General features: G+C 52.9%; 2 protein-coding genes and 1 non-coding gene across 54 annotated transcripts in view; 2 read left to right on the forward strand and 1 right to left on the reverse strand.

Moving 5' to 3' along the window:
- Nucleotides 1–1,198: 1,198 nt before the first annotated feature.
- On the forward strand, nucleotides 1,199–18,227 carry PRRC2A (proline rich coiled-coil 2A). Of its 3 annotated transcripts, none has more exons than XM_032141241.2 (31): nucleotides 1,199–1,368; nucleotides 3,202–3,413; nucleotides 4,256–4,433; nucleotides 4,785–4,884; nucleotides 4,974–5,046; nucleotides 5,705–5,848; nucleotides 5,994–6,145; nucleotides 6,326–6,405; nucleotides 6,554–6,696; nucleotides 7,328–7,418; nucleotides 7,538–7,754; nucleotides 8,259–8,733; nucleotides 9,640–9,830; nucleotides 10,044–10,341; nucleotides 11,084–11,294; nucleotides 11,632–13,476; nucleotides 13,863–14,134; nucleotides 14,346–14,476; nucleotides 14,726–14,855; nucleotides 14,946–15,031; nucleotides 15,228–15,452; nucleotides 15,598–15,738; nucleotides 15,860–15,931; nucleotides 16,048–16,215; nucleotides 16,430–16,512; nucleotides 16,672–16,882; nucleotides 16,972–17,070; nucleotides 17,194–17,406; nucleotides 17,503–17,597; nucleotides 17,694–17,784; nucleotides 17,907–18,227. In XM_032141241.2, exons 2-31 carry the CDS (start codon nucleotides 3,302–3,304, stop codon nucleotides 18,045–18,047), a joined length of 6,468 nt encoding a protein of 2,155 aa, XP_031997132.1. In that variant the 5' UTR covers nucleotides 1,199–1,368; nucleotides 3,202–3,301; the 3' UTR covers nucleotides 18,048–18,227. The 3 variants fall into 3 exon arrangements, with proteins under 3 accessions (XP_031997132.1, XP_031997131.1, XP_058288317.1); XM_032141240.2 differs by having other exon boundaries at nucleotides 3,239–3,413; XM_058432334.1 differs by having other exon boundaries at nucleotides 1,200–1,368; nucleotides 3,239–3,413; nucleotides 7,538–7,560; nucleotides 8,359–8,733; nucleotides 17,907–18,205.
- Nucleotides 3,591–3,722, forward strand: LOC116460536 (small nucleolar RNA SNORA38). The gene has a single exon (XR_004245840.1). It is a non-coding gene; the product is annotated as a small nucleolar RNA SNORA38 (small nucleolar RNA).
- Nucleotides 18,228–19,507: 1,280 nt separating the features above from the next.
- BAG6 (BAG cochaperone 6) overlaps nucleotides 19,508–23,902 on the reverse strand; it is a 14,709-nt gene continuing 10,314 nt past the window's right edge. For 33 of the 50 annotated variants that reach the window (XM_058432078.1, XM_032141248.2, XM_032141255.2 and 30 more), the window contains 12 exons: nucleotides 23,311–23,597; nucleotides 22,594–22,885; nucleotides 22,258–22,427; nucleotides 22,021–22,074; nucleotides 21,802–21,904; nucleotides 21,586–21,710; nucleotides 21,274–21,420; nucleotides 21,130–21,189; nucleotides 20,867–21,010; nucleotides 20,678–20,785; nucleotides 19,983–20,129; nucleotides 19,508–19,706 (listed from right to left, as the gene is read on the reverse strand). In XM_058432078.1, the coding sequence (XP_058288061.1) occupies nucleotides 19,611–19,706; nucleotides 19,983–20,129; nucleotides 20,678–20,785; nucleotides 20,867–21,010; nucleotides 21,130–21,189; nucleotides 21,274–21,420; nucleotides 21,586–21,710; nucleotides 21,802–21,904; nucleotides 22,021–22,074; nucleotides 22,258–22,427; nucleotides 22,594–22,885; nucleotides 23,311–23,597 (1,733 nt within the window). In that variant the 3' untranslated portion in view covers nucleotides 19,508–19,610. The remainder of the gene's footprint in view (nucleotides 19,707–19,982; nucleotides 20,130–20,677; nucleotides 20,786–20,866; nucleotides 21,011–21,129; nucleotides 21,190–21,273; nucleotides 21,421–21,585; nucleotides 21,711–21,801; nucleotides 21,905–22,020; nucleotides 22,075–22,257; nucleotides 22,428–22,593; nucleotides 22,886–23,310; nucleotides 23,598–23,902) is intronic. The other 17 variants (XM_058432091.1, XM_058432107.1, XM_058432100.1 and 14 more) reach the window with 1 other exon arrangement.

A 23,902-nucleotide genomic window follows, 5' to 3' on the forward strand; every position in this document is an offset into this window, starting at 1 on the left:
ACAGGCGCCCGCCACCACGTGGGGCAAATTTTTGTATTTTTAGTAGAAATGGGGTTTCATCATGTTGGCCAGGCTGGTCTTGAACTCCTGATCTCGTGATCCACCTGCCTCGGCCTCCCAAAGTGCTGGGATTATAGGCATGAGCCACCGCGCCAGGCCTTATTTCTCTACTTCTATAATATCCTGTGCATTATCTCCAGCGCCCTGAAATCATAGTCACTGAATGATCTGTTGAATGGGTATAGGTCTGATGGGAGCAGAGAGCTCTAGAATCGGGTAGTAAGAGACAAAGGAGGGAAACAGTACTGCATTTCACAAAATGAAACCCATTGTTAAGAAATTACAAATTCCCAATAATATCAAATATAAAAATTTATTCACAAAAATTGTAGGTTATAAAATTAAATGTCCTAGTCGATGGTTGCCCATATTTTGATGAACAAGTCATTCCTAGCCTATCTTTGTTCAAATGATTTGCATCATTATGCAAATAAGTAGAACTGCCCGAAGAATGCCTACGCTGCCTGGTGCGGGCGAAACGCTTCCCGGGACCTTTGGATTGGTCTGTCTATCCACCTCATTTGCATGACGTGATTTAATGACTGGAAGGCCCCGCCCCTCTGGTGCATTTCCCTGCTCCAACCACCTCCTCAAACTCACAGCAAAGGGACGCGAGAGCTGGAACTCTTACCAGGTCTGCGTAAACTGAGCCCTCCGGCAGCTAATCCCGCCCGCCAGCCCCCGTCCTCTCTCCTGCTCCCTAGCTGAAGGCGCCACGGGCCGTGTGTCGTTGCCTTCCACTTTTGGCGTCCCTACGTCTCTCCGCTCCCATCTTTCTGCGAACGTCCGACGCACGCTCCGCCTCTTTCTCCCACATTCGTCGTGTAAATTCTGCGTCCCAACCGTCCAGACGACCTGCACCGCATTCCCGCCCCCTCAACACGTCTCAACGGCCGACGCCGGGGGCCCGCCTCCTTAGCCAATCGGGGTCCTAGTGCCCTTAAGTCCCTCCTCTTGATGCAAATAACCTCCGCATGCTCCGCGCGCCCGGCCCCCTTTTTTTTTTTTTTTTTTTAAACTAAAGACAGCCCTGGAAGTAGAGGGTTAGGGTGAAAGTGCCCCGCCCTTTATGCAAATTAAGGGGCGTGTCTAGGCGCGGAGGGAGGTGGGAGGTGGGAGGTGGGGGGGTGCTCCCGGGGGCGGCGGTTGCCCGGATGGGCCGTTAGTCGGAGCTCAGCCGCGGAGTGAGCGAGGGAGACGGGAGGAGCCGAACCCGGCGCCATCCGCCGCCATCCTCCCCCGCCCCACCGCCATCCCGTCCCGGGGAGCCCCTAGGCCCGGGTCCCGGATCCCCGCGCACCCGGCCAGGTGAGTCTGGGTGAACCGTGCGCTGACGCCCTTTTCTGGCGCGGGAGAGGTGGTGGCGGTGGCGGTGGCGGTGGCGGCGGCGGCGGCGGTGGCGGCGGTGGCGGGCAGGGGGGAGGAGAAGCTGCCATTAGCCGCCGCCATTTTGTCCTCCTGCTGCCGGGCCTGCCTGCCCCTCCCCCTCCGGTACCTCTACTCCGGGACCCGCACCTCCGGCAGCTCATCCAGGATCCATAGTCTGCCCTTAACCACCCACCGTCTTGGCTTCAGGGGGTGACCCCTGCGCCTGGGCCCGTAACTCCCTACCCTCTGCTGCGCTCCTGGCTTCTCACCCCCATTTGTGGGCCCCCCTCCCCGCCTGCCGCCCCGGGATGGGCCGCGCCCGACAGTTCTCTCGGAAGGGCGCTTTTCCTCCATATTGGACCCCCTCCTATCATCCAGCGCTGTGTTCCCCCCTCTGGACGCCCCTCTTCGTGTCGAGCCACTCCCACTCTAGAACCCTGCTTTTTATCCAGCATCTTTGCTTTCTATGTTGCTTAGTCGCCCTATGTCTGCTTTTTCATTTTTCCTGTTCCTCATCTCCTTCCCCCCCCCCCAACCCCGTTTTTCTTCTTGGGCCTCTGCCCCCTTACTTCGTTGTCTGCATCCTTTTTTCTTTGCCATTCCTGTTTCCATATATTTTCCACCTGCTTTCGTATTCATTCTTTTCTGTTAGTTTTGGTCTATTCGCTACATGACTCTTTTATTCCTTTTCCCTTCATATATTTATCTTCACAGACTGGCCTCCTTAAACACCTACGAAGCAACATCCATCTCATCTCTAGCTTGTCATAAAGTTCTTTCTCCCCAATTTTAGCTTTCATTCTGGGCCTGTCTGGATTTCCCTGCTTTCTTCCCCACTATTTCTCATCTCTTTACACTGTTCCCGTCGTAAACGAATGCCTGGTCACTCTGGAATGGTCTGAGAGACCTGTCGTCCGGCTTGCTTAGGGAGCTGGAGGTATCGAGTAAAGAAACACTGGGGATGGACATTTTTAATGAGGATAGGAAAACGAAGATGGCTCTAGCCTTGGCCCTCTGTTTTCTGGCCCATGGTTACAGGGTGCTAAGGTGGCTCCATAATGCTTTTTCTCAGTTCTTAATATGGTAAAACAGTATTTCATCTGGAGGCGATTTTTTCCAGGAGCAGGTTTAAGAAAAGATGGGATATTTCAAATACTTGGGGTTCCTATAGCCTGGGAGTATGTACAGCCCCAGTTGTTCTATGAGGATTTCTCTGGTACCAACCCCCATTCCGGCTGAGCAAGCTCATAAAATCCTTAAACTCCCAGCATACCTTCCTGCAAACCTTCCCAGATGGACACGAGGCTGCTGGGCTGGGAGCCTGGGGTACAGGGCCCTGGGGGCATGATTAGGGAGCTGGTGTCCAATAAATAGGGAATCTAAAGCGTTGTTTTTTCTTCTCTGATGGAATTGTATGCTTGTTTTTTAGTTTTCTCTTGCTTGAATTTGCCCTGTTGTAAGTCTGAAACGATTTTGGTGGAGAGAGAAGAGATTATTACTTGTAAGGAATGCAAAGGCTACTTACTACCCTTTGTAGACAGAGTGTTTATACTAGGAGGATGCTGGATTTTTACTTAGATTTCCTTGACAAAGGTGTCTGGGGGAAAGGAGGGAACATGGCATTTGAACTATGAGGGAGCTAAGTAGATCATGGTTGCTTGAGAAGAGTGGGCAGTTTACATAGACTGGAGGAAAAGACACCAGAGGGCCTCATATCTGAGTCCCTAATGATAATGCAATGGAGTTTTTAAGCTTCTATTATGGTCTGTACAGGGGACAGAGACTGAGACACTTGCTGTCTGGCCCACAGGCTCCGGCACGTTTTGGGGGAGGTGCCTGCAGGACCCAACATACTCAATGAGCTTCCAGCGCAATGTCCGATCGCTCGGGGCCGACTGCCAAGGGAAAGGATGGAAAGAAGTATTCCTCGCTCAACCTGTTTGATACGTATAAGGGCAAGTCCTTAGAGATCCAGAAACCCGCTGGTGAGGGTCCTGCAAAGATGCTTCTGATGGTTGAAAGCTAGGCATGCTTGGGGCATATGTTTTAGAGCTCTTTAAAGGGAAGTGGCTGTAGTAGAAATACCAAAAGACTAGAGGAGATTTCCCAGCTTTACACTGGGTCCCTTAAAGGGGGTGTGGGCTCTGGGTGAACACCAGTTACCCTCCTACAAAGGCGTGTCTGTGGTTCCCTGTGTTTGGACACGTAAGAATTGGAGGCAAAGAAATGTGGATTTGGGAAACTTTGAGGCCAGCTTAGTTCTTGCAGGCTCATGATCAACCAATCTCACATAAAAGTATTGAATGTTACATATCTCAGCCTTCTTGACAGGGATTTCATAGATTTTTTTTGTTTTTTTTTGTGTGTTTTTTTTTTTGAGACCAAGTTTCGCTCCTGTTGCCCAGGCTGGAGTGCAATGGTGTGATCTTGACTTACCACAACCTCCACCTCCTGGGTTTAAGCGATTCTCCTGCCTCAGCCTCCCGAGTAGCTGGGATTACAGGCATGCGCCACCACACCCAGCTAATTTTGTATTTTTAGTAGAGACAGGGTTTCTCCATTTTGGTCAAGCTGGTCTTAAACTCCTGACCTCACGTGATCCGCCTGCCTCGGCCTGCCAAAGTGCTGGGATTACAAAGTGTGAGCCACCACAATCAGCGTGATTTCAGAGATTATTAAGGGCAGGGAATTATTAAGGGCAGAGATTATTAAGTTTGGAGGAAGTAGGTAATAAAATATTCAACATGTATAAATGTGGCCCAGGATAGGAGGCCATCAGATCTCCCATATGAGGCATTTTCGACCCTCTCTCCGTCTTTTTCTCCAGTTGCCCCTCGCCATGGCCTGCAGAGTCTCGGGAAAGTTGCCATTGCCCGGCGTATGCCACCTCCAGCCAACCTTCCAAGCCTGAAAGCCGAGAACAAAGGCAATGACCCCAATGTCTCACTAGTGCCGAAAGACGGAACAGGATGGGCAAGCAAACAGGAGCAGTCCGACCCCAAGAGGTAGACAGAGGCTTGGGGGACCTAGAGTGATGGGTATTTTAACTTGAACTTCAGGGAGCGTTGGGGCTTGGTTTAGCCCAGCCACGTATGAGCCAGAGACGAAGAGGTCCCTTTCTTACCTATTGCAGGTTCCTTGTTAAATGACTAAGGAATGGTACTAAACTTTAGCTTTTTGTCTTGGAGAGAAAGCATGAAGAAACAAACAACAGCCTACAAAGGATGACAAAATTATTTTGTCCTTATATTTCTAAATAGCAGCAATGGGCGTGATTTCAGTCCTGAGTCTCCACCAGTTGGAGAAGTCAGGGAGGCATCTCAGGCCTGAATAACCTTCCCATTCTATCCCCTCAGTTCCGATGCCTCAACCGCTCAGCCGCCGGAATCGCAGCCACTGCCGGCTTCACAGACGCCTGCCTCCAACCAGCCGAAACGACCCCCAGCAGCCCCCGAGGTGCCTGGAGAACTGGAGGGGTGGGGAGGAAGAATGGTTCATAGCTGCCCCACCCACATCATTTATCATCTCTCTGAACACTTCCCCAGAACACTCCTTTGGTTCCAAGCGGGGTAAAGTCCTGGGCACAAGCCAGCGTCACCCATGGAGCACATGGAGATGGTGAGTGCAGCACTTAATTGGGGAGCTGTGTCTGGGCACCATGGGATGCATGAACTCTGCACTGTATTTTCAGCCAAGTGACCTTGGTCCTCTTTGGCTAAATCAAGGACCACCCATATTCAGTTTCATGGAGGCACATGAGCAAGTTTAAGTCTCAGTCTTATATGGTGGAGTGTAGTGGTGCCAGAACTGACCTTCTTGGGGAATAAGCAGTTATTCTGTAGAGGGGTGAGTTTGAAGGTGGGAAACCTGATGGTCTGGTACCTGTCAGAGCCTTCCACTTTTTTTTTTTTTTTTTTGAGACGGAGACTCATTCTGTCACCCAGGCTGGAGTGCAGTGGCGCAATTTCGGCTCACTGCAACCTCTGCCTCCTGGGTTCAAGCGATTTTCCTGCCTCAGCCTCCAGAGTAGCTGGTGGGACTACAGGCACACGCCAACACACCCAGCTAATTTTTTTTGTATTTTTAGTAGAGGTGGGGTTTCACGTGTTGGCCAGGATGGTCTCGATCTCTTGACCTCGTGATCCGTCCGCCTCAGCCTCCCAGAGTGCTGGGATTACAGGTGTGAGCCACCGCGCCCAGCCAGAGCCTTCCACTTTTATAGCATGTCCTCAGGAAATGTACTTCTGTCTCCTGTTCTGCATCCCCATCCTAATAGGTGGAAGGGCATCAAGCCTACTGTCGCGATTCTCTCGAGAGGAATTTCCGACCCTGCAGGCGGCTGGCGACCAGGACAAGGCTGCCAAGGAAAGGGAGTCTGCCGAACAGTCGTCTGGGCCCGGACCAAGCCTCCGCCCCCAAAGTGAGTGGCTGCCTTTTGGCTAAGACATTACCTATTGCATCTCAGAGCTAGGTGCTGGCTTATTCACCTTCCTCCCCATCACTTTCAGCTGTGTTCACTTGCGCTCCAATCATTGATACCTCTCTCTACCTTTTCCAAAATACAGATTCTACAACTTGGAGGGACGGAGGTGGGCGTGGCCCTGATGAGCTGGAGGGCCCAGACTCCAAACTTCATCATGGTCATGATCCCCGGGGTGGGCTGCAGCCTTCAGGCCCACCCCAGTTCCCTCCCTACCGCGGAATGATGCCGCCCTTCGTGAGTCTTGGTGTCTTGTCTTGGAACGATTACACTGGAAGCTGGAGAGCTAGGAATCAGGACTTAGTCTTTGGCCTATGAGATAGAAGGGAGGGCGGGAGGATGATTGATAGCAGGCTTAAGGAGCTAGAAGGGTATATGACTGTCCCTCTGAGCAGCTACTGTTGGACCCTTTTACAGATGTATCCTCCGTATCTCCCGTTCCCTCCGCCCTATGGACCCCAAGGGCCTTACCGATACCCCACTCCTGATGGGCCCAGGTGAGCAATCCGGGTCTGGGTTTGTGGCTGGGGGCAGGGGAAGCTTATTGGGGGAGGAGATGGTTTTCTAGCCAGGAGGCTCAGTCTAGGATCAGTCTCACATGTGGTTAGACAACATGCCATCTTTCATTTTCTTTTCTGTATACAGCCGTTTTCCCCGTGTGGCGGGCCCCCGGGGCTCAGGGCCACCAATGCGCTTAGTAGAGCCTGTGGGTCGTCCCTCTATTCTCAAAGAGGATAATCTCAAAGAGTTTGATCAGTTGGATCAGGAGAATGATGAAGGTTGGGCAGGTAAGTGGATATTAAGGGTCAAGAATTTGGATCTTGAAAGGCAAAACCTAATGAGGAAAAAAAAAATACAGGGTTATGTGGGTGAAAGGCAGACATTGAAGTGTAGGAAGACCAGGCCCAGTGGCTCACATCTGTAATCCCAGTGCTTTGGGAGTGTTAGGTGAGAGGATCGCTTGAAGCCAGGAGTTCAAGACAAGCCTAGGCAACACAGCAAGACCCCCACTTCTACAAAAAAAAAAAAAAATTTTTTTAGTTGGGTATGGACTGTGCATCTGTGGTCCCAGCTACTCTGGAGGTTATGGTGGGAGGATCAGTTGAGCCCAGGAGTTGGAGGTCACAGTGAGCTATGATCATGCCACTGAACTCCAGCCTGGGCAACAACAGAGCGAGACTTTATTGTTTATCTCTTAAAAGGAAAAAAAAAAAAAAAGGATAGGGGAGGATGGATGGGGAATACCAAGTCCTTGCAAAGTGGTGAGAGGCGTAAGAATGACAAGACTTCATTGGTGGATCTAGACTTCAGAGGGAAGGATGTTGGCATTGGTAGTCCATCTTGTTACATAGTTCCAGACTACCTCCCAAGATTGGAGGGCAGAATGCTTGGGTTACTAATACTCATATTTCCCCTCAGGGGCCCATGAAGAGGTTGACTACACTGAAAAGCTCAAGTTCAGCGATGAGGAAGATGGGCGAGACTCTGATGAGGAGGGAGCTGAGGGCCAGTGAGTTAGGGCCATCAGGGGAGAGGAGGAGGGGGTCTTGGTTTGTATTTTGGTAATGTACTCTTAGAGGAGTATATTAGTTGCAGCTGATTTTAATTTCACTGTTGATCTGCTCACAGCAAGGATTCCCAATCAGCTTCTGGTGAGGAACGGCCCCCTGAAGCAGATGGCAAAAAGGGCAACTCCCCCAACAGCGAACCGCCCCCTCCTAAGATGGCCTGGGCAGAAACCTCTCGGCCTCCAGAGACAGAGCCAGGACCTCCTGCCCCAAAGCCTCCCCTACCCCCACCTCACCGGGGCCCCGCCGGGAACTGGGGCCCTCCTGGGGACTACCCAGTGAGTGTCTACAATAAGGGATTGAGAGGGTCAGCTGTGGGAAATTGGTGTCAGCTGAGTAATTGAAGCGGTTGTGATATAGAGGAAGGGGGTGCTAAAAATGTGCTGTGTGAAGTGCCAGGCTGCAGAACATCCTGGGAAGCTTTTAAATATCTTTGGTATTAGGGGAATCTGGGTAAGAAGTGAGAAACTGGGATGCTAATGAGGAAAGAAGAACAAGGAGCCCTGGGTGTTTGGGTTTCTGAGGGAGAGAAGGAACAGAAAAAAAGACTAGGGTGGCTAGATGGCTGGATCTGGTAGTATGCATCTGTAGTCCAAGCTACTCAGCAGGCTGAAGCAGAAGGATCACTTGAGCCCAGAAGTTTGTCACCACCCAGAGAGATCAACCCCAAAGCCTGGGTCCTTGCATCCTGAAAGTAGCGACAGTTGATTTGTCTGTGAAAGAGATGGTAGAAAGCATAGTAACTGATTGCCCTGGCCCTGCCGGGTCTTGCCAATTGACAGGATCGTGGGGGTCCTCCCTGCAAGCCCCCAGCGCCTGAAGATGAGGATGAGGCATGGCGGCAGCGACGAAAGCAGTCGTCATCTGAGATTTCCCTGGCAGTGGAGCGGGCCCGGCGACGGCGAGAAGAGGAGGAGCGGCGCATGCAAGAAGAGCGCCGGGCAGCCTGTGCTGAGAAGCTCAAGCGACTCGATGAAAAGTTTGGGGCACCTGACAAGCGGCTCAAAGCAGAGCCTGCTGCCCCACCTGCTGCCCCTTCTACCCCAGCTCCACCACCTGCAGTCCCTAAAGAACTCCCTGCACCTCCAGCTCCACCTCCAGCATCAGCCCCAACACCAGAGAAAGAACCTGAAGAGCCAGCACAGGCCCCTCCTGCCCAATCTACTCCCACTCCAGGTGTGGCTGCGGCTCCCACTCTGGTGAGTGGTGGTGGCAGTACCAGTAGCACCAGCAGTGGCAGCTTCGAAGCCAGCCCAGGTATGGAGATGGGGATAGATACTACCAGATGTCAGATCACTGCTTCACGGTGCTTAAAGGTGCAGGGTGGTAAGGCTGGGGATAAATTAGGTAGAAGGCAGTTTTGGTTTATTGGACTATCAGTGATAGTGTTCTATCATTTGTATATCTGAAGGAGGGAAGGTTTTGTTGTCTGAAATCTTAGGCTGTAGTCTAATACCATTTCTTGGCAGAGTACTGTAGCTCACGCCTGTAATCCCAACACTTAGGGAGGCTTGGGGTGGAGGATCGCTTGAGCCTAGGGAGTTTGAGACCAGCCTGGGCAACAAAGCAAGACCCTGTCAGCCAGGGGTGGTGGCTCACACCTGTAATCCCAGCACTTTGGGAGGCTGAGGTGGGCAGATCACGAGGTCAGGAGTTCAAGATCAGCCTGGCCAACATAGTGAACTCCGTCTCTACTAAAAATACAAAAATTAGCTAAGTGTGGTGGCATGTGCTTGTAGTCCCAGCTGCTTGGGAGGCTGAGGTAGTAGAATCGCTTGAACCCAGGAGGCAGAGATTGCTGTGAGCCAAAACCATGCCATTGCACTCCAGCCTGGGTGACAGAGCAGGACTCTTGTCTCAAAAAAAAAATTCTGTCTCACAAGAAATACATAAATAAAAATGAAAACTATTTCCTGTAGGCCAAGACTGAAGAAAGTACTGTTATTCTAATAGTTTCGTAGAAAGTTAATGCCACCACCATAGGCTCATGAGAGGCCACGAAGTGCTTTAATGGGTCTTAAATGGGAGGGGCTTCAACAGAATAGATGTTGAATAGAATATCTTAGTCTTAAGGGAGCTGGAGATAAGACCTGATATTCCTGGGGTGTCCATGGAGTGTCTGTTGTTGGACTAGATCACTCTGTTGTGTTTTTTTCGATGCAGTGGAACCACAGCTGCCCTCAAAAGAGGGTCCTGAACCACCAGAAGAGGTTCCTCCTCCTACCACACCCCCAGCTCCAAAGGTGGAACCCAAGGGTGATGGGATTGGTCCCACCCGCCAGCCCCCTAGTCAGGGCTTGGGCTACCCCAAATATCAAAAGTCGTTGCCTCCTCGTTTCCAGCGGCAGCAGCAGGTAAAATCAAGTTGTTTACCCTCTAAGGGCTGCTTTTCTTCCTGGCTTCAGTACCTAATTCTCTTCATAAGTTACCTTCTGGGTCCCTTTGCTTCTTTGTCCAGTTGTCTCCATTGTCACCCCAATTTCCCCTAGTCCAAGTTTTTTCTTTGCTGATTCCTTTGTCCATGTGTGCTTTGAGCCTCTCTCATCTTGTCTTTCCTCCTTTCCTAGGAGCAGCTCCTGAAGCAGCAGCAGCAGCACCAGTGGCAGCAGCATCAACAGGGCTCTGCCCCTCCTACCCCAGTGCCCCCATCACCACCACAGCCTGTTACCCTGGGGGCTGTGCCAGCTCCACAGGCTCCACCCCCGCCCCCCAAGGCCCTGTACCCAGGTGCTCTGGGCCGGCCCCCACCCATGCCCCCAATGAACTTTGATCCCCGATGGATGATGATTCCTCCTTATGTGGACCCCCGGCTCCTCCAGGGTCGTCCCCCTCTAGACTTCTACCCTCCTGGCGTGCATCCTTCTGGTAAGGGGGCATGGCAGGAGTGAGAAACAGGAAAGCCCCTCAGTCTTAGGAATTGGATATCAGGGTCTTACTGTGACCCTGGTATGATAGGTTTTGCCCATCATAGGGATGAGGGAAGGGCATATGCTTAGCACTGCTGAGATAGCTCTGTTGCAAAAATGGGCTTAGTTAAGAAATAAGCAGTGGTTGGCCAGGCATTGTGGCTCACGCCTGTAATCCCAGCACTTAGGGAGGCCGAGGCAGGCAGATCACCTGAGTTCAGGAGTTCGAGACCACCGTGGCTAACGTGGTGAAACCGCGTTTCTACTAAAAATACAAAAAATTAGCCGGCGTGGCGGTGCTCACCTGTAGTCCCAGCTACCCGGGACTGAGGCAGGAGAATCGCTTGAACCCAGGAGGTGGGGGTTGCAGTGAGCCAAGATTGTGCCATCGCACTGCAGCTTAGGCAACAAGCGAAACTCCATCTCAAAAACGAGTGAATAGCAAAACTCCATCTCAAAAATAAATGAATGAATGAACGAAAGAAACAATGGTCCTTCATTTGCCAGGATTTATTTGGGGTGGGTTGAGTCTCTTGTAGGGAATCTGAGTGGATAAACTTGTTATATAAGAGCAGGCAAGGCCTGGACCTACTGGGAACAAGAGATGGAAGAGCTGACTTGACAGGGAGGGGAGATGCTTTTTGGGCTGGAGGGCTTGTGACATGAATAGGATTATTTTTCTTTTTCTTTGGTTTTTTCAGGCCTAGTTCCCCGAGAGCGTTCAGACAGTGGGGGCTCAAGCTCAGAGCCATTTGACCGTCATGCACCTACTATGTTACGGGAACGGGGCACTCCACCAGTGGATCCAAAGTTGGCCTGGGTAGGAGATGTCTTCACCGCCACACCCGCTGACCCCCGCCCACTTACCTCACCACTGCGCCAGGCTGCGGATGAGGATGACAAGGGGATGAGGTGAGTCTTGGTCATGAGAAATGGGTGAGTTCGTAGTGAAAGGATCTAGGCCTGGGAGAAAGGTACTTTGGGTTAGTGGTAGGGATAGAGATGAACAGGAAAGGAGAGGCTGGATGCAGTGGCTCATGCCTGTAATCCCAGCATTTTGGGAGGCTGAGGCAAGAAGATTGCTTGAGCCCAGCAGTTCGAGACCAGCCTGGGCAACTGGATGCCATCTCTGCCAAAACAAACAGAAAAATAGTAAAAGAGAGTCTAGATCGTAATAAAGTGTTCTTTTCCCACCTAGTTCTGGTTTTCCTGAGATACTTATTTCCATTCTTTCTGTCTGTCTCTTCAGGAGCGAGACTCCTCCGGTTCCTCCCCCACCACCCTATCTGGCTAGTTATCCAGGCTTTCCTGAGAATGGAGCCCCTGGGCCCCCAATCTCTCGCTTTCCTCTGGAGGAACCAGGGCCCCGTCCACTCCCCTGGCCCCCAGGCAGTGATGAAGTGGCCAAGATACAAACTCCACCACCCAAGAAGGAGCCCCCTAAGGAGGAGACTGCACAGCTGACAGGGCCAGAAGCAGGCCGAAAGCCTTCCCGAGGAGTCGGAAGTGGAGGCCAGGGCCCCCCACCACCACGCAGAGAGAGTCGCACGGAGACCCGCTGGGGCCCTCGTCCGGGCAGCAGTCGTCGTGGAATCCCTCCAGAGGAGCCAGGGGCCCCACCCCGCCGGGCTGGGCCTATAAAGAAACCTCCACCACCTACAAAAGTCGAAGAGCTGCCTCCCAAGCCCCTCGAACAGGGGGATGAAACCCCCAAAGCCCCAAAGCCAGACCCACTCAAGATAACCAAGGGGAAGCTAGGGGGCCCCAAAGAGACCCCACCCAATGGGAATCTTTCTCCTGCCCCAAGGCTTCGGAGGGACTATTCCTATGAAAGAGTGGGTCCTACCTCTTGCCGGGGTCGGGGCCGAGGCGAGTATTTTGCCAGAGGGAGGGGTTTTCGGGGGACCTATGGGGGACGAGGGCGGGGAGCCCGAAGTCGGGAATTCCGCAGTTACCGAGAGTTTCGAGGAGATGATGGACGTGGAGGTGGGACAGGGGGACCAAACCACCCTCCTGCTCCCCGAGGCCGCACTGCCAGCGAGACACGGAGCGAGGGTTCAGAGTATGAGGAAATCCCCAAGCGGCGCCGGCAGCGGGGCTCAGAAACAGGCAGCGAGACCCATGAGAGTGATCTGGCTCCCTCAGACAAGGAGGCTCCCCCACCCAAGGAGGGAACACTCACCCAGGTCCCTCTCGCTCCCCCACCACCAGGAGCCCCACCTTCACCAGCCCCAGCCCGCTTCACTGCCCGGGGTGGGCGAGTCTTCACTCCCAGAGGGGTGCCATCTCGCCGGGGCCGAGGAGGAGGGAGGCCCCCTCCTCAAGTTTGCCCAGGCTGGAGCCCTCCAGCCAAGTCTCTGGCTCCCAAGAAACCTCCCACAGGCCCTTTGCCACCAAGTAAAGAGCCTTTGAAAGATAAGTTGATCCCAGGGCCTCTGTCCCCCGTGGCGCGTGGAGGCAGCAGTGGAGGTAGCAATGTGGGCATGGAAGATGGGGAGCGACCCCGGAGGAGGCGACATGGGAGGGCTCAGCAGCAGGATAAACCGCCTCGTTTCCGGAGGCTGAAACAGGAACGGGAGAATGCCGCAAGGGGGTCTGAGGGCAAGCCCTCCCTAACCCTTCCAGCCTCCACTCCTGGACCTGAGGAGGCCCTCACAACAGTCACAGTGGCCCCAGCACCTCGCCGGGCAGCTGCCAAGTCTCCTGATCTGTCCAACCAGAACTCGGACCAAGCCAATGAGGAATGGGAGACTGCATCAGAGAGCAGTGACTTCGCCAGTGAGCGCCGAGGGGACAAAGAGGCACCCCCACCAGCACTGCTGACACCCAAAGCCATGGGAACTCCTGGGGGAGGTGGAGGTGGAGCCATACCAGGTATTTCAGCCATGTCCCGTGGAGATCTGAGCCAGAGAGCCAAGGATTTGAGTAAACGGAGCTTCTCAAGTCAGCGGCCAGGCATGGAACGGCAGAACCGGCGCCCTGGCCCAGGGGGCAAGGCTGGCAGCAGCAGTGGAGGAGGCGGTGGGGGTCCTGGAGGAAGGACCGGGCCAGGACGAGGCGACAAGAGGAGCTGGCCCTCTCCCAAGAACCGAAGGTGGGTAGGGACAAACTTAAATTTATTGTGGTTTAAAAATTGGAGGAGGGGGAAAAAGCCTGAGGGAAAGAGAAGTTTGGGTGGAGTGGAGATTGTGGCCTGAGGGGCCATGGGCTCTAGAATGTCAGTAGGATTGCCATGTCTGGCTGAGGCAACTGGACAGTAGTTGGTAGGATGATAGAGTCAAGAACACCCACCTATATATTTATTCCTGGTTTTTTGCTTTCCACTCTATGCATCTGTACACATAGGAACCCTTAGAAGGACTCAAAAACACCTCGACTTTAATAGGGAAGAGAATAGGTTGTAAGCAGAAGTTGGGAAACATAACTTGTGGGAAAATAACGATTTAGTGGATACTGGAGCTAATGCTCTGTTTTCTCCAGTCGTCCTCCAGAGGAGCGTCCCCCGGGGCTTCCCCTGCCTCCCCCACCTCCCAGCAGTTCTGCTGTCTTCCGCCTGGACCAAGTTATCCACAGCAACCCTGCTGGCATCCAACAGGCTCTGGCCCAGCTTAGTAGCCGTCAAGGGAGTGTAACTGCACTCCCAGGGGGGCACCCAAGGCACAAGCCTGGGCCTCCCCAAGCCCCTCAGGGCCCCTCTCCTAGGCCCCCAACCCGATATGAGCCCCAGAGGGTCAACAGCGGCCTCGGTTCTGGTAAGCTGGAGGGGTTATGGGTGGGAATATCTCCATCCCCAGAGAAGGTCAAGTGCTAGAGGGAGCGGGTGGAGAACCTGGCCTAGGGGCCCTGCTGCTGGGTGGGTTTCTGCAGGGAGCAAGGGTAGAAGAATTGGGAGGTGGAGGAGGGAGGAAAAGTTAGGGTCAGTGGCAGAGCCAGGCAGATGCTGACCCTTTTTCTCTTTCCCAGACCCCCACTTTGAGGAGCCGGGGCCAGTGGTGAGAGGGGTGGGTGGGACTCCTCGGGATTCTGCCGGGGTTAGTCCCTTTCCCCCTAAACGCCGGGAGCGGCCTCCCAGAAAACCAGAGCTGCTACAGGAGGTAAGGGATGGGTTTGAGATTGTGCTTTGCTGCACTCTTACTCGTGAAAATTTTTCTGGGTTATGTTTTCTCTGTTCTCTTTCCTGTTTCTCTCACTGTTTGTACTCCAGAATTCTCAGTATTAGTCTCCCATGTGTCTCCCTCGTTGTCCCCACACCCTACTCTGTGTCACCCCACTCTGTCCTGGCTTCCTATAATTCCCAATTCCCACCCAATTCATGTTTTGCTTCTGGCCCTTCTCATCTGTAGGAATCTTTGCCACCTCCTCATAGCTCTGGATTCTTGGGCTCTAAGCCTGAGGGCCCAGGCCCTCAGGCAGAGTCCAGAGATACAGGCACAGAGGCCCTGACCCCTCACATCTGGAACCGTTTACATACTGGTGAGTAAAGCTGAGTGAAAGGACTATGGTAGAAGGGTTAAGAATGAGATGGGCTTCTGAACTATCATCTCCTCTCACTTCCTTCTCCAGCCACTAGCCGAAAGAGTTATCGACCCAGCTCCATGGAGCCTTGGATGGAGCCCCTGAGTCCTTTTGAGGATGTGGCTGGCACAGAAGTGAGTGAGGGTGGGAGGGTGTGTCTGAGCTGGGACTTTTTTGAGCACTAGCCATACTCCCCCACCTGCTCTGGGTTGAGTCTGGAGCTGTTCTCTCACTTGGCTGTCCCCTTTCTGCAGTTTGTATGTGTGCATCAGTCAGGTATTGGGGTGCTTTCTACCCTGACTTAACTAGTTCCTTCTCCACTCCTCTCAGATGAGTCAGTCTGACAGTGGGGTGGACCTGAGTGGGGATTCTCAGGTGTCATCAGGTCCCTGCAGCCAGCGAAGTTCCCCTGATGGAGGACTCAAGGGGGCAGCAGAGGGACCCCCCAAGAGGCCTGGAGGCCCCTCACCGCTGAATGCTGTTCCTTGTGAGGGTCCACCTGGCTCTGAACCTCCTAGGAGACTGCCACCTGCCCCCCACGATGGGGACAGAAAGGTAAAAGACCAAAAAAGGATAAGGGGAATGTTTCCAGGAGTCTGACTTTGGTCCTACCTTTTTCTCTCTGCTTGTGTGTTTTGGGCATTCCAATTTGGATTTTCCTTTCCCTCCCCCAATGCACTTTACTGTGTGCCCAATCCAGGAGCTGCCCCGGGAGCAGCCTCTGCCCCCTGGCCCCATTGGCACAGAACGATCACAGCGTACAGACCGAGGCACAGAGCCTGGCCCCATTCGGCCATCCCATCGACCTGGTCCCCCGGTCCAGTTTGGCACTAGTGATAAGGTCTGTGTGGGCTGGATCTGGGTATCCTGAGTTGGGTGGGGAGAAGGGAAGGACTAAAGGTGGGACATAGAGGACACATGTCTGTCATGGGACAATGTCTCCTGCCTTCTTGTGATCACAGGACTCGGACCTACGCCTAGTGGTAGGAGACAGCTTGAAAGCAGAGAAGGAGCTAACAGCATCAGTCACTGAGGTAAGTGGGAGTAAGAGTTTGGTGGAAAGGCCCAAGATTTCCGGGGAAGATTGCTGGGAGTGACCAGGGCATCCAGGATGCCAGACATCCCTCTCCGCAAGGCCTCTCCTTCCCAGGCCATTCCTGTGTCACGAGACTGGGAGCTGCTTCCCAGTGCTGCTGCCTCTGCTGAGCCACAATCCAAGAACCTGGGTTCTGGGCACTGTGGCCCAGAGCCCAGCTCCTCAGGCCAGCGCCTGTATCCTGAGGTTTTCTATGGCGGTGCTGGGCCTTCCAGTTCTCAGGTAGGCCCCGCTTCCCATTGCATGACCCCTTCAGTAAATAATTTTTTTCTGCCTGGTATTTATTTATAATCAAGCCTTTCTATGTTGTAGAGTTGTGAAATACCACTTTGTCACATCATTTTTCTCTTTCCTTTTTGCTTTTATGGGTGGGATGGTGATCTTTTTTCTTGACCACAGATACTAAAGCTGTTTCAACCCTGCTCCTCTCCTGCAGATCTCTGGGGGAGCCATGGACTCTCAATTACATCCAAACAGTGGAGGCTTCCGCCCTGGGACACCCTCACTGCACCCTTACAGGTAAGACTCGATGCCTGTGGATCACAGAGGTACTTGGAGATGTGTTTCGGGGAGAGGGAAGGGGAAGACACAGTTCTAGGGTACCAGAAGCTAGTGGACTTAAGGCATTGCTAGGACTCTGGCTTCCTAACAGCTTTTCTCCCCACAATTTATTTTCAGATCACAGCCCGTATACCTACCCCCCGGCCCAGCCCCTCCCTCAGCACTGCTCTCTGGGGTAGCTCTCAAGGGCCAGTTTCTGGATTTCTCCACACTGCAAGCTACAGAGCTGGGGAAGTTGCCAGCTGGAGGAGTTCTCTACCCTCCACCTTCCTTCCTCTACTCTCCGGCTTTCTGCCCCAGTCCTTTGCCCGACACATCGTTGCTTCAGGTAAGAGGGGTGCAGGTGGTAGATATTGGGGGTAGGGTGGGGAGAATGATTTTGTGGGGGTTGATATATTTCTCCCTGTTTCCTGATAGGTACGCCAGGATCTGCCATCCCCTTCGGATTTTTATTCTACTCCTCTGCAGCCTGGTGGCCAAAGTGGCTTTCTCCCTTCGGGGGCTCCTGCCCAGCAGGTATATTGTATCTTCACACTTCCCCTTCATTTGATTTCTCTGTCTAGTTGCTGGCTTTGATTTTCCCTGGTTTTCTGACATCCTCCCTGCCCCCAACATGCACACCCAAATTTCTTGTTACAGATGCTTCTACCCATGGTAGACTCACAGCTGCCTGTGGTGAACTTTGGCTCCCTGCCGCCAGCACCACCTCCTGCCCCACCTCCCCTTTCTCTGTTACCTGTGGGCCCTGCTCTGCAGCCCCCCAGCCTGGCTGTGCGGCCCCCACCTGCTCCTGCTACTCGGGTGCTGCCTTCACCTGCCAGGCCCTTCCCCGCTAGCTTGGGGCGAGCAGAGGTAAGGTACAGGAACTGAGGGGCTAGGGAGCGCCAAGACTTAGGAGTAGGGATTCTGTATTTCGAGGTAGGCAGCTCATGATTTTTTTTCCCTCAGCTGCATCCAGTGGAACTAAAGCCGTTCCAGGATTATCAAAAACTGAGCAGCAACCTTGGGGGACCTGGGTCATCACGGACTCCCCCAGCTGGAAGGTGAAACGGAATAGGGATGTGGACTTTCAAGTGCTTCCTTACTTTGGAACCAGGGTCTGGATCCTAGGCTTGCCTTAGACGCCCTTCTTCCCTTAGGTCCTTCTCTGGCCTCAATTCCCGTCTCAAGGCCACGCCTTCCACCTACAGTGGAGTCTTCCGCACCCAGCGCGTCGACCTTTACCAGCAGGTGAAGGAGAAACCCCTGTGGCCCCAACTCTAAATTCGAGTTGCCGCCTGATTTCCTGTCCTTCCATCCCATCCCTGACCACCCACTGTGACTCACTCTTTTAACACGTGCCTGTCCCCTAGGCCTCCCCACCAGATGCCCTGCGCTGGATACCTAAGCCTTGGGAGCGGACAGGGCCGCCACCTCGAGAAGGGCCCTCCCGACGGGCAGAGGAGCCTGGGTCTCGAGGGGACAAGGAGCCTGGGTTGCCCCCACCCCACTGAGGGAATTCCTCTTGCCCCCTACCCCCGGGGCTTGTATATAGATTATAAATATATAAGGGGGAAAGGGGTGGGGGGGGAGGGGTTGTGGGGCTGGGGCCTCACTTCCCCTCCTCCCCCTTCCCCTGGTCCCCTGTCCCTGGGGCTGTTTGTTAAAAAAGAGTAATAAAAGGATTTAAAAAACTTCTACAATGATTTGATGGGTTGTTGGCATTGTCTTAAAGCATGGTGTTGAGTGATCTGTAGTTTCAGTCAGGGAAATATTCATTACTTTTTCCAGTGAGCTGTTGAAACTAAAAACGTGACCATTGTATTGGATCTTTAAATTTTTGTGAGTCGGGAATTTGGGCTGCACTCAGCTGGATGTATCTGCTTTTTTGTGCCAGTCAGCAAGGTCAACTGGTTATCAGTCTGCAGCTGACACCTGGGCTGGTCCCAATATGGCTTCCTTTGCATATCTATCTGGGGCCTTGGTGGGACATCTGTAACATTACTGGATTATCAACCAGTGTCTTCACATGGACTCTCCAGCAGGCCTGTTACATGTCCGTGAGCTCGTGTTCCAAGAGGTCTAGCTGGAATTTGCTAAGCTTATGTCACACTTAGTTGATTGAGCGCTAAACTAGCCAAAGTAGGGGATGGGGGGGTTAGGACTTCAACTGCATCTCAAAGGGACTAGCAAAGAATTTGCAGCCATGGGACTTCAGTCCTTTATGATGAACTAAGGGGAAAAATCTAAGGCCTCAGTGTTGGAGCACATTTAAGGGGCTCTGAATTGGATAGACCAATTCCAGCATTGTCAAACTAAGTGGGATTTCACATGGTAACGCCGCATGCTAGTTATGCTAAGACTATACTTAGGTCTGCAGCTGCTCAGAAACTTTTTTTGATGGGTAATTTGAGAGCTCTATCCTAGCATGCACCTGGAATATGCTCCCAACTCAAAATACAGGTCTTTTATTTATAAATAAAGTGCTTTTGCACAAAAAATACATCAGGCCGGGCGCAGAGGTTCACACCTGTAATCCCAGCACTTTGGGAGGCCAAGGCGGGTAGGTCACAAGGTCAGGAGTTCGAGACCAGCCTGGCCAATATGGTGAAACCCTGTCTCTACTAAAAATACAAAAATTAGCCGGGAGTGGTGGCGGACGCCTGTAGTACTAGCTACTCAGGAGGCTGAGGCATGAGAATCGCTTGAACCCAGGAGGCGGAGGTTGTAGTGAGCCAAGATCCAGATTGGGCCACTGCACTCCAGCCTGGGAGACAGAGCAATACTCTGTGTCAAAAAAAAAAAAAATACAAACATCAAAACTGGCTTGTACAATTTAGCGTGCTGGGTGAACAGAACAGTGTCCATATGCTTACGAGGAGATACGACAAGCTTTCTGGTACTCCAAGGAAGTACTGATTTAAAAAACAAGTTCACACAAGATTAAGGGACACACTACTTAATGGAGACAATGTAGAGAGAAAGCAGCCAGAAAAATCTGACTTTTATTTCTTAAATACTGTGAAGGAAGAGGGGGGAAACAGTCCCCTGATGAGGAAGGGCCATAGAGCAAAGAGCTAAGGATCTTCAGCAAAGGCCCGCTGGGCATTGGGGAAGCGCTGGGGACTGTAGTTGGGGTCTTCCTGCAGTCGTTTTTGTATATCAGACCGGAGCTAAAGAGAAAAAGCAAGCTGGTTGGAGAAACGCTGGCCAAGTCCCTATGATCCCAGCAGGCACATGAGGCTGTCCCTCAGAAGCTAACATTTCCCCCACCAAGCACACTGTCAAATAGCCCGTCAAGGCACTGTCAAGCCTTCCCAGATGCCAAAGGGGAAAACAAATGGTAGCACCAGGCTGACCAGTTCATCGCTGAAGGGATCCAGGGAAGAGGGACCGTAGCCCAATCCCTCCCACTAGACCATCCCTATTCTGCTTCAAGGTGGGGGCACCTGCTGCCTGTAGCTCTCCTGAACCTCTGGTGCCTCCAGGTCCCGGCTCAGGCTCTCGGGGCTCGTCAGGGGCCGAGCTCCGGCCGCCTTAGCTGCCCGGCTCACAGCCTCTGAGAGAAGCAGCTGGGGGCCCTCACCCTGCATCGTCTGGGGGACGGGGTTGGGAGGGAAAAGAGGATCAAAGTCAGATCCAGTGCCACCATCTGGCTCACCCTTTCCATGAGTCAACCACTCCACTGAGTCTCCATGCTAGTGGAGAGAGGGGAAATAAGAGTCCAGGATGTGGTTTTTACAGCAGAAATGCTCTCCTAATTCTCTTTGGCACTAGCCGAAACCAAAGTGAATGTGCTTGAACGTGGTCTTCAAAACGAGAGGCAGAAGGGGTCAAGCCATCTGGGATTCAGGGCTAGGTAATCCACAAGAGGAAACCCACCTTAAAGGAAAATGGGATCTAAGCACATGGGGATTAGGCAGCTGAGGAACTAATACAGGACTGCTAGCAAACAGACTAAGGTCAAGTCCTGTATGGTTATGCAACAACCAAGAGCAAGTCTAAATCCCAGAAAAGTTTCCTCATTAAATGAGGGGAGGGGAGACTGAATAACAAGAGCTCCCACCATCTCCACATAGTTTGATTCCAGGCATGACGGGGAAACCTGGATAGAGAGAGAGGCGTAGGGAAGAGGAAAACCAACCTTGCGTCTCTTGGCAGGCATACCACTGAGGTAGGCATCACTCAGGGGGGGCTGTGGTTTCACCTTCCGCTGGCTCTGAATGTCCTGCTGGATAATAGGGACCCATTCCTGGGGAGGAAAAGATGAGAAAATAGTAATGTCCTTGACTTTCAGCTGCCATGACCCACTGGATTACTTCCTGACACTTACTGGGGGGACTGCAGCTGCCCAAGGTTCTGTCTCAGCTGAAGCTCCATCCTGTTCATCCCGGGAGCCCCCCTCAGGAGCAGGAGGTGGACCTCGGGACATGGCCTCTTCTGCTGTTGTTCCAGGGGCTGGGGAAGCATTCTCCCGCTGGGTGTCAGACGGTGGGAAGAGCCAGGCTTCAGAATTTTTAGCCTCCAAACCTTTCTTCTCCCCCAGCCCTCCACTCCACATTATCTGGCCCCTCAACCTCCCCCTCTCCAGAGTACCTGAGGCTCAGGGGAAGCTCTTTCTGCTCCCTGAACTTCCATTGGCTCCTCAGGAAGTGGCTGTGAAATTAAAGAACATACTTCCTCTCAGATCTCTCCAGTTCTCTCAAGTACCCTGACCCCATTGCCCAACAGGTCCCTTACCTGGGGGGGATCACCAACCCTGCGAACGTATCTGAGAATGGCATCGGGGCCTACAGGCATGTGCTCCAGTACCACCTGAAGCCTCAGTCCCATCATAGTGGTCAGCCAGCTCACCAAGGAGGGATTCACCCCACGAGACATACGACGCTGAGGGGCAGAAAGCAGATTTAGAACACAAAACCCTCAACCACCTTTAGAAATATATTAGATCCAGGTTATAGAATGTCAGTTTAGAAAAGAAAAATGAAAACTGCAGAGAATGGAAACCTCAGGAAACAAAAGGCTAAGGACCTGGGGCTAGGTGGTGCTTACAATTCGGCCATTGATAACAGCAGCAAGCTCCATCTGCTGTCCCCCCAAGCAGTGCAGGTTCAGGGCCAGGCATTCAAACAGGCCTTGGTTACACAACTCCAGCAACCGGGCCCCAAATCCACTATCTGTGGGCAAAATACAAGGAGGGAATGCTGGCACGTGGCAGCCCTGCACATGCAACAGGCCCCACTTGCCCCTGCCTGGCCAGCCCCTGACCTGTGCAATGCAGCACATGAGCAGCAATGCTATTAAACTGCTCTTGGAGAAATTCCAGGTTTGTCCGGATGATGTCCACACCTGGCTGAACCTGCACCAAGGACTGACAGACAAGATAACACAAACATCCCAAAATCAGGAATCATAAGACTGGGAGCGGAGGAGGCAGCTGCCTTGACCAGACCCAGGAGAGGAAAGGAATAGAGAAGGGTTACTCACAAAACTCTCCCGCACATACTCTTCTAGCCCCGTGATCAGTGTGTGGGTTGCCATCTGTGGAGGAAACAGAACACGTTTAGTTCAAAGCCTCAGTCCTCCCAAGACTTCCACGTGGACCCCAACAAGTCCAGGGCTTGTGTGGGGGCAATTGGAGCTTTACCTGGCAGAGAAGCAGTCAGAAATAAGGAATAAAATGTGCGAAGGAGGAGAGCTCTGGGGCCCCTGGCCTTCATTTACCCGGATGTTACTGGGTGTGGGTTCCTGACCACCCAGGTAGTGCTGGTGGAAGAAGGATCGCAGCTGGGGCTGGAGCCGTTGTAGTGGCTGGAAATGCCCATGGAGAAGCATCACTACGTCCACCATAGAGAAGTTCTGGCACAGAAGAGAGAGCAGGGCCCCAAAGAATCCTGGGGGACAAGGGCAGATGTTAGCAATGGCCTTTATCACCTGGCCTGCCCACCCACAACCAGATCATCAACCTCATCCCACCTTGGCAAAACCCCTAAACCAAGGCCATCTACCTTCCTCTGGCTGCCCCTTCCTGGAGCAAACCAAAGCATCCCTTTTGCTCACCAAGGGCCCCATCAGCTCCAGGCTCAAAGATGTTGCTGGATCCACTGAGGCGTTGTATGAAGGCAGCAATACTTTCACTGCTGCCAGCCCGAGCCCCCAAGGAGCCCAGCAGGGAGCTCAGCACACCCTGCACCACTGAAGTAAAAAACTCAGGTGACAGGCTCTCAAGACCCAGGCCTCCAGGACTCCCTGCGCCACCAGAAGGGGAGCCTGGTGGGGGCATGGTCTGCTGCTCTGGGGCAGGTGGTGGGGGTGGAGGAGGTGGGGGTGGTGGAGGGGCTGTCTGTGTTGCCTGGCAAATAGAGAAGGAACAAAGAACAGAAGGTGAGGTGAGAATGCAGACACACAGAAATAATACGGCATCAAGAGGGCACAAACCAACGGGTCTGGGAAGATGGGGAGTTACATTCTGATCTTCACTGCTTAAAGCAGAAGTATGGTAGGTATTTAACAGTCAGGCAGCACAACTATCTACCTCTTCCTCTGAACAGGTTGTCAGAAAGCAGTGACACTAATTACTATACTTTCTTTTTCTAAACCTCATTTTCTTCATCTTTAAAATGAAACGTTCAGAGTCAATGAATTATTCCCAGAGCCCCTTCCCCTAACATGTCACTAGGGGCTCTTACCTAGTGGTTATATAATGGCAAGAAGGTACCACTGCCTGGCTGGGCCAGGGGACAGGAAGGTGAGGTGAATGGCAAGCCAGCCACTCACCTGCAAGAAGTCAGTCATGCCCTGGAGAAAGGCAGGGACACCAGGCATCGCCACAGTGATGGTGGGAGAAGCCACACCAGGCCCTCCAGCCCCTGGCCCTGCAGGCCCTAGCAGGTTCCCCAGAAGCTGAGAGAATTGAAGATCAGCCGTGGAGGGTTGAGGGGCGGGTGGAGGCTGGGCGGGCCCCCCAGGAGCGGGGCCAGCTGTGGTAGCTGTGTTGGTGGTGCCAGCACTGGCAGAAGCAGTGGCAGGGGCTGGCGGTGGAGCCATACCTGGGGTCCCCTGAGCTGTAAGAAACCAAAAAAAGAAAGCTGGGCTGAGCATGGTGGCTCTCGGCTGTAATCCTAGCAACTTTGGGAGGCCAAGGCATGAGAACTGCCTGAGCCCAGGAGTCTAGGCCACATAGCAAGACCCCATCTCTACCAGAAAAAAAAAAAAGACAATTACTAGCCAGGAGCTAGTACTGCTAGCTACTCAGGAGGATGAGGTGGGAGAACTGTTTGAGCCCAGGAGTTCAAGGTTACAGTGAACTATAACTCACTGGATTGCACCACTGCACTCCAGTCTGGGTGACAGAGCAAGACTCTGTAAC

Source organism: Hylobates moloch, unplaced genomic scaffold (assembly GCF_009828535.3).
Source record: "Hylobates moloch isolate HMO894 unplaced genomic scaffold, HMol_V3 SCAFFOLD_20, whole genome shotgun sequence".
Classification (NCBI taxonomy): Eukaryota; Metazoa; Chordata; class Mammalia; order Primates; family Hylobatidae; genus Hylobates; species Hylobates moloch.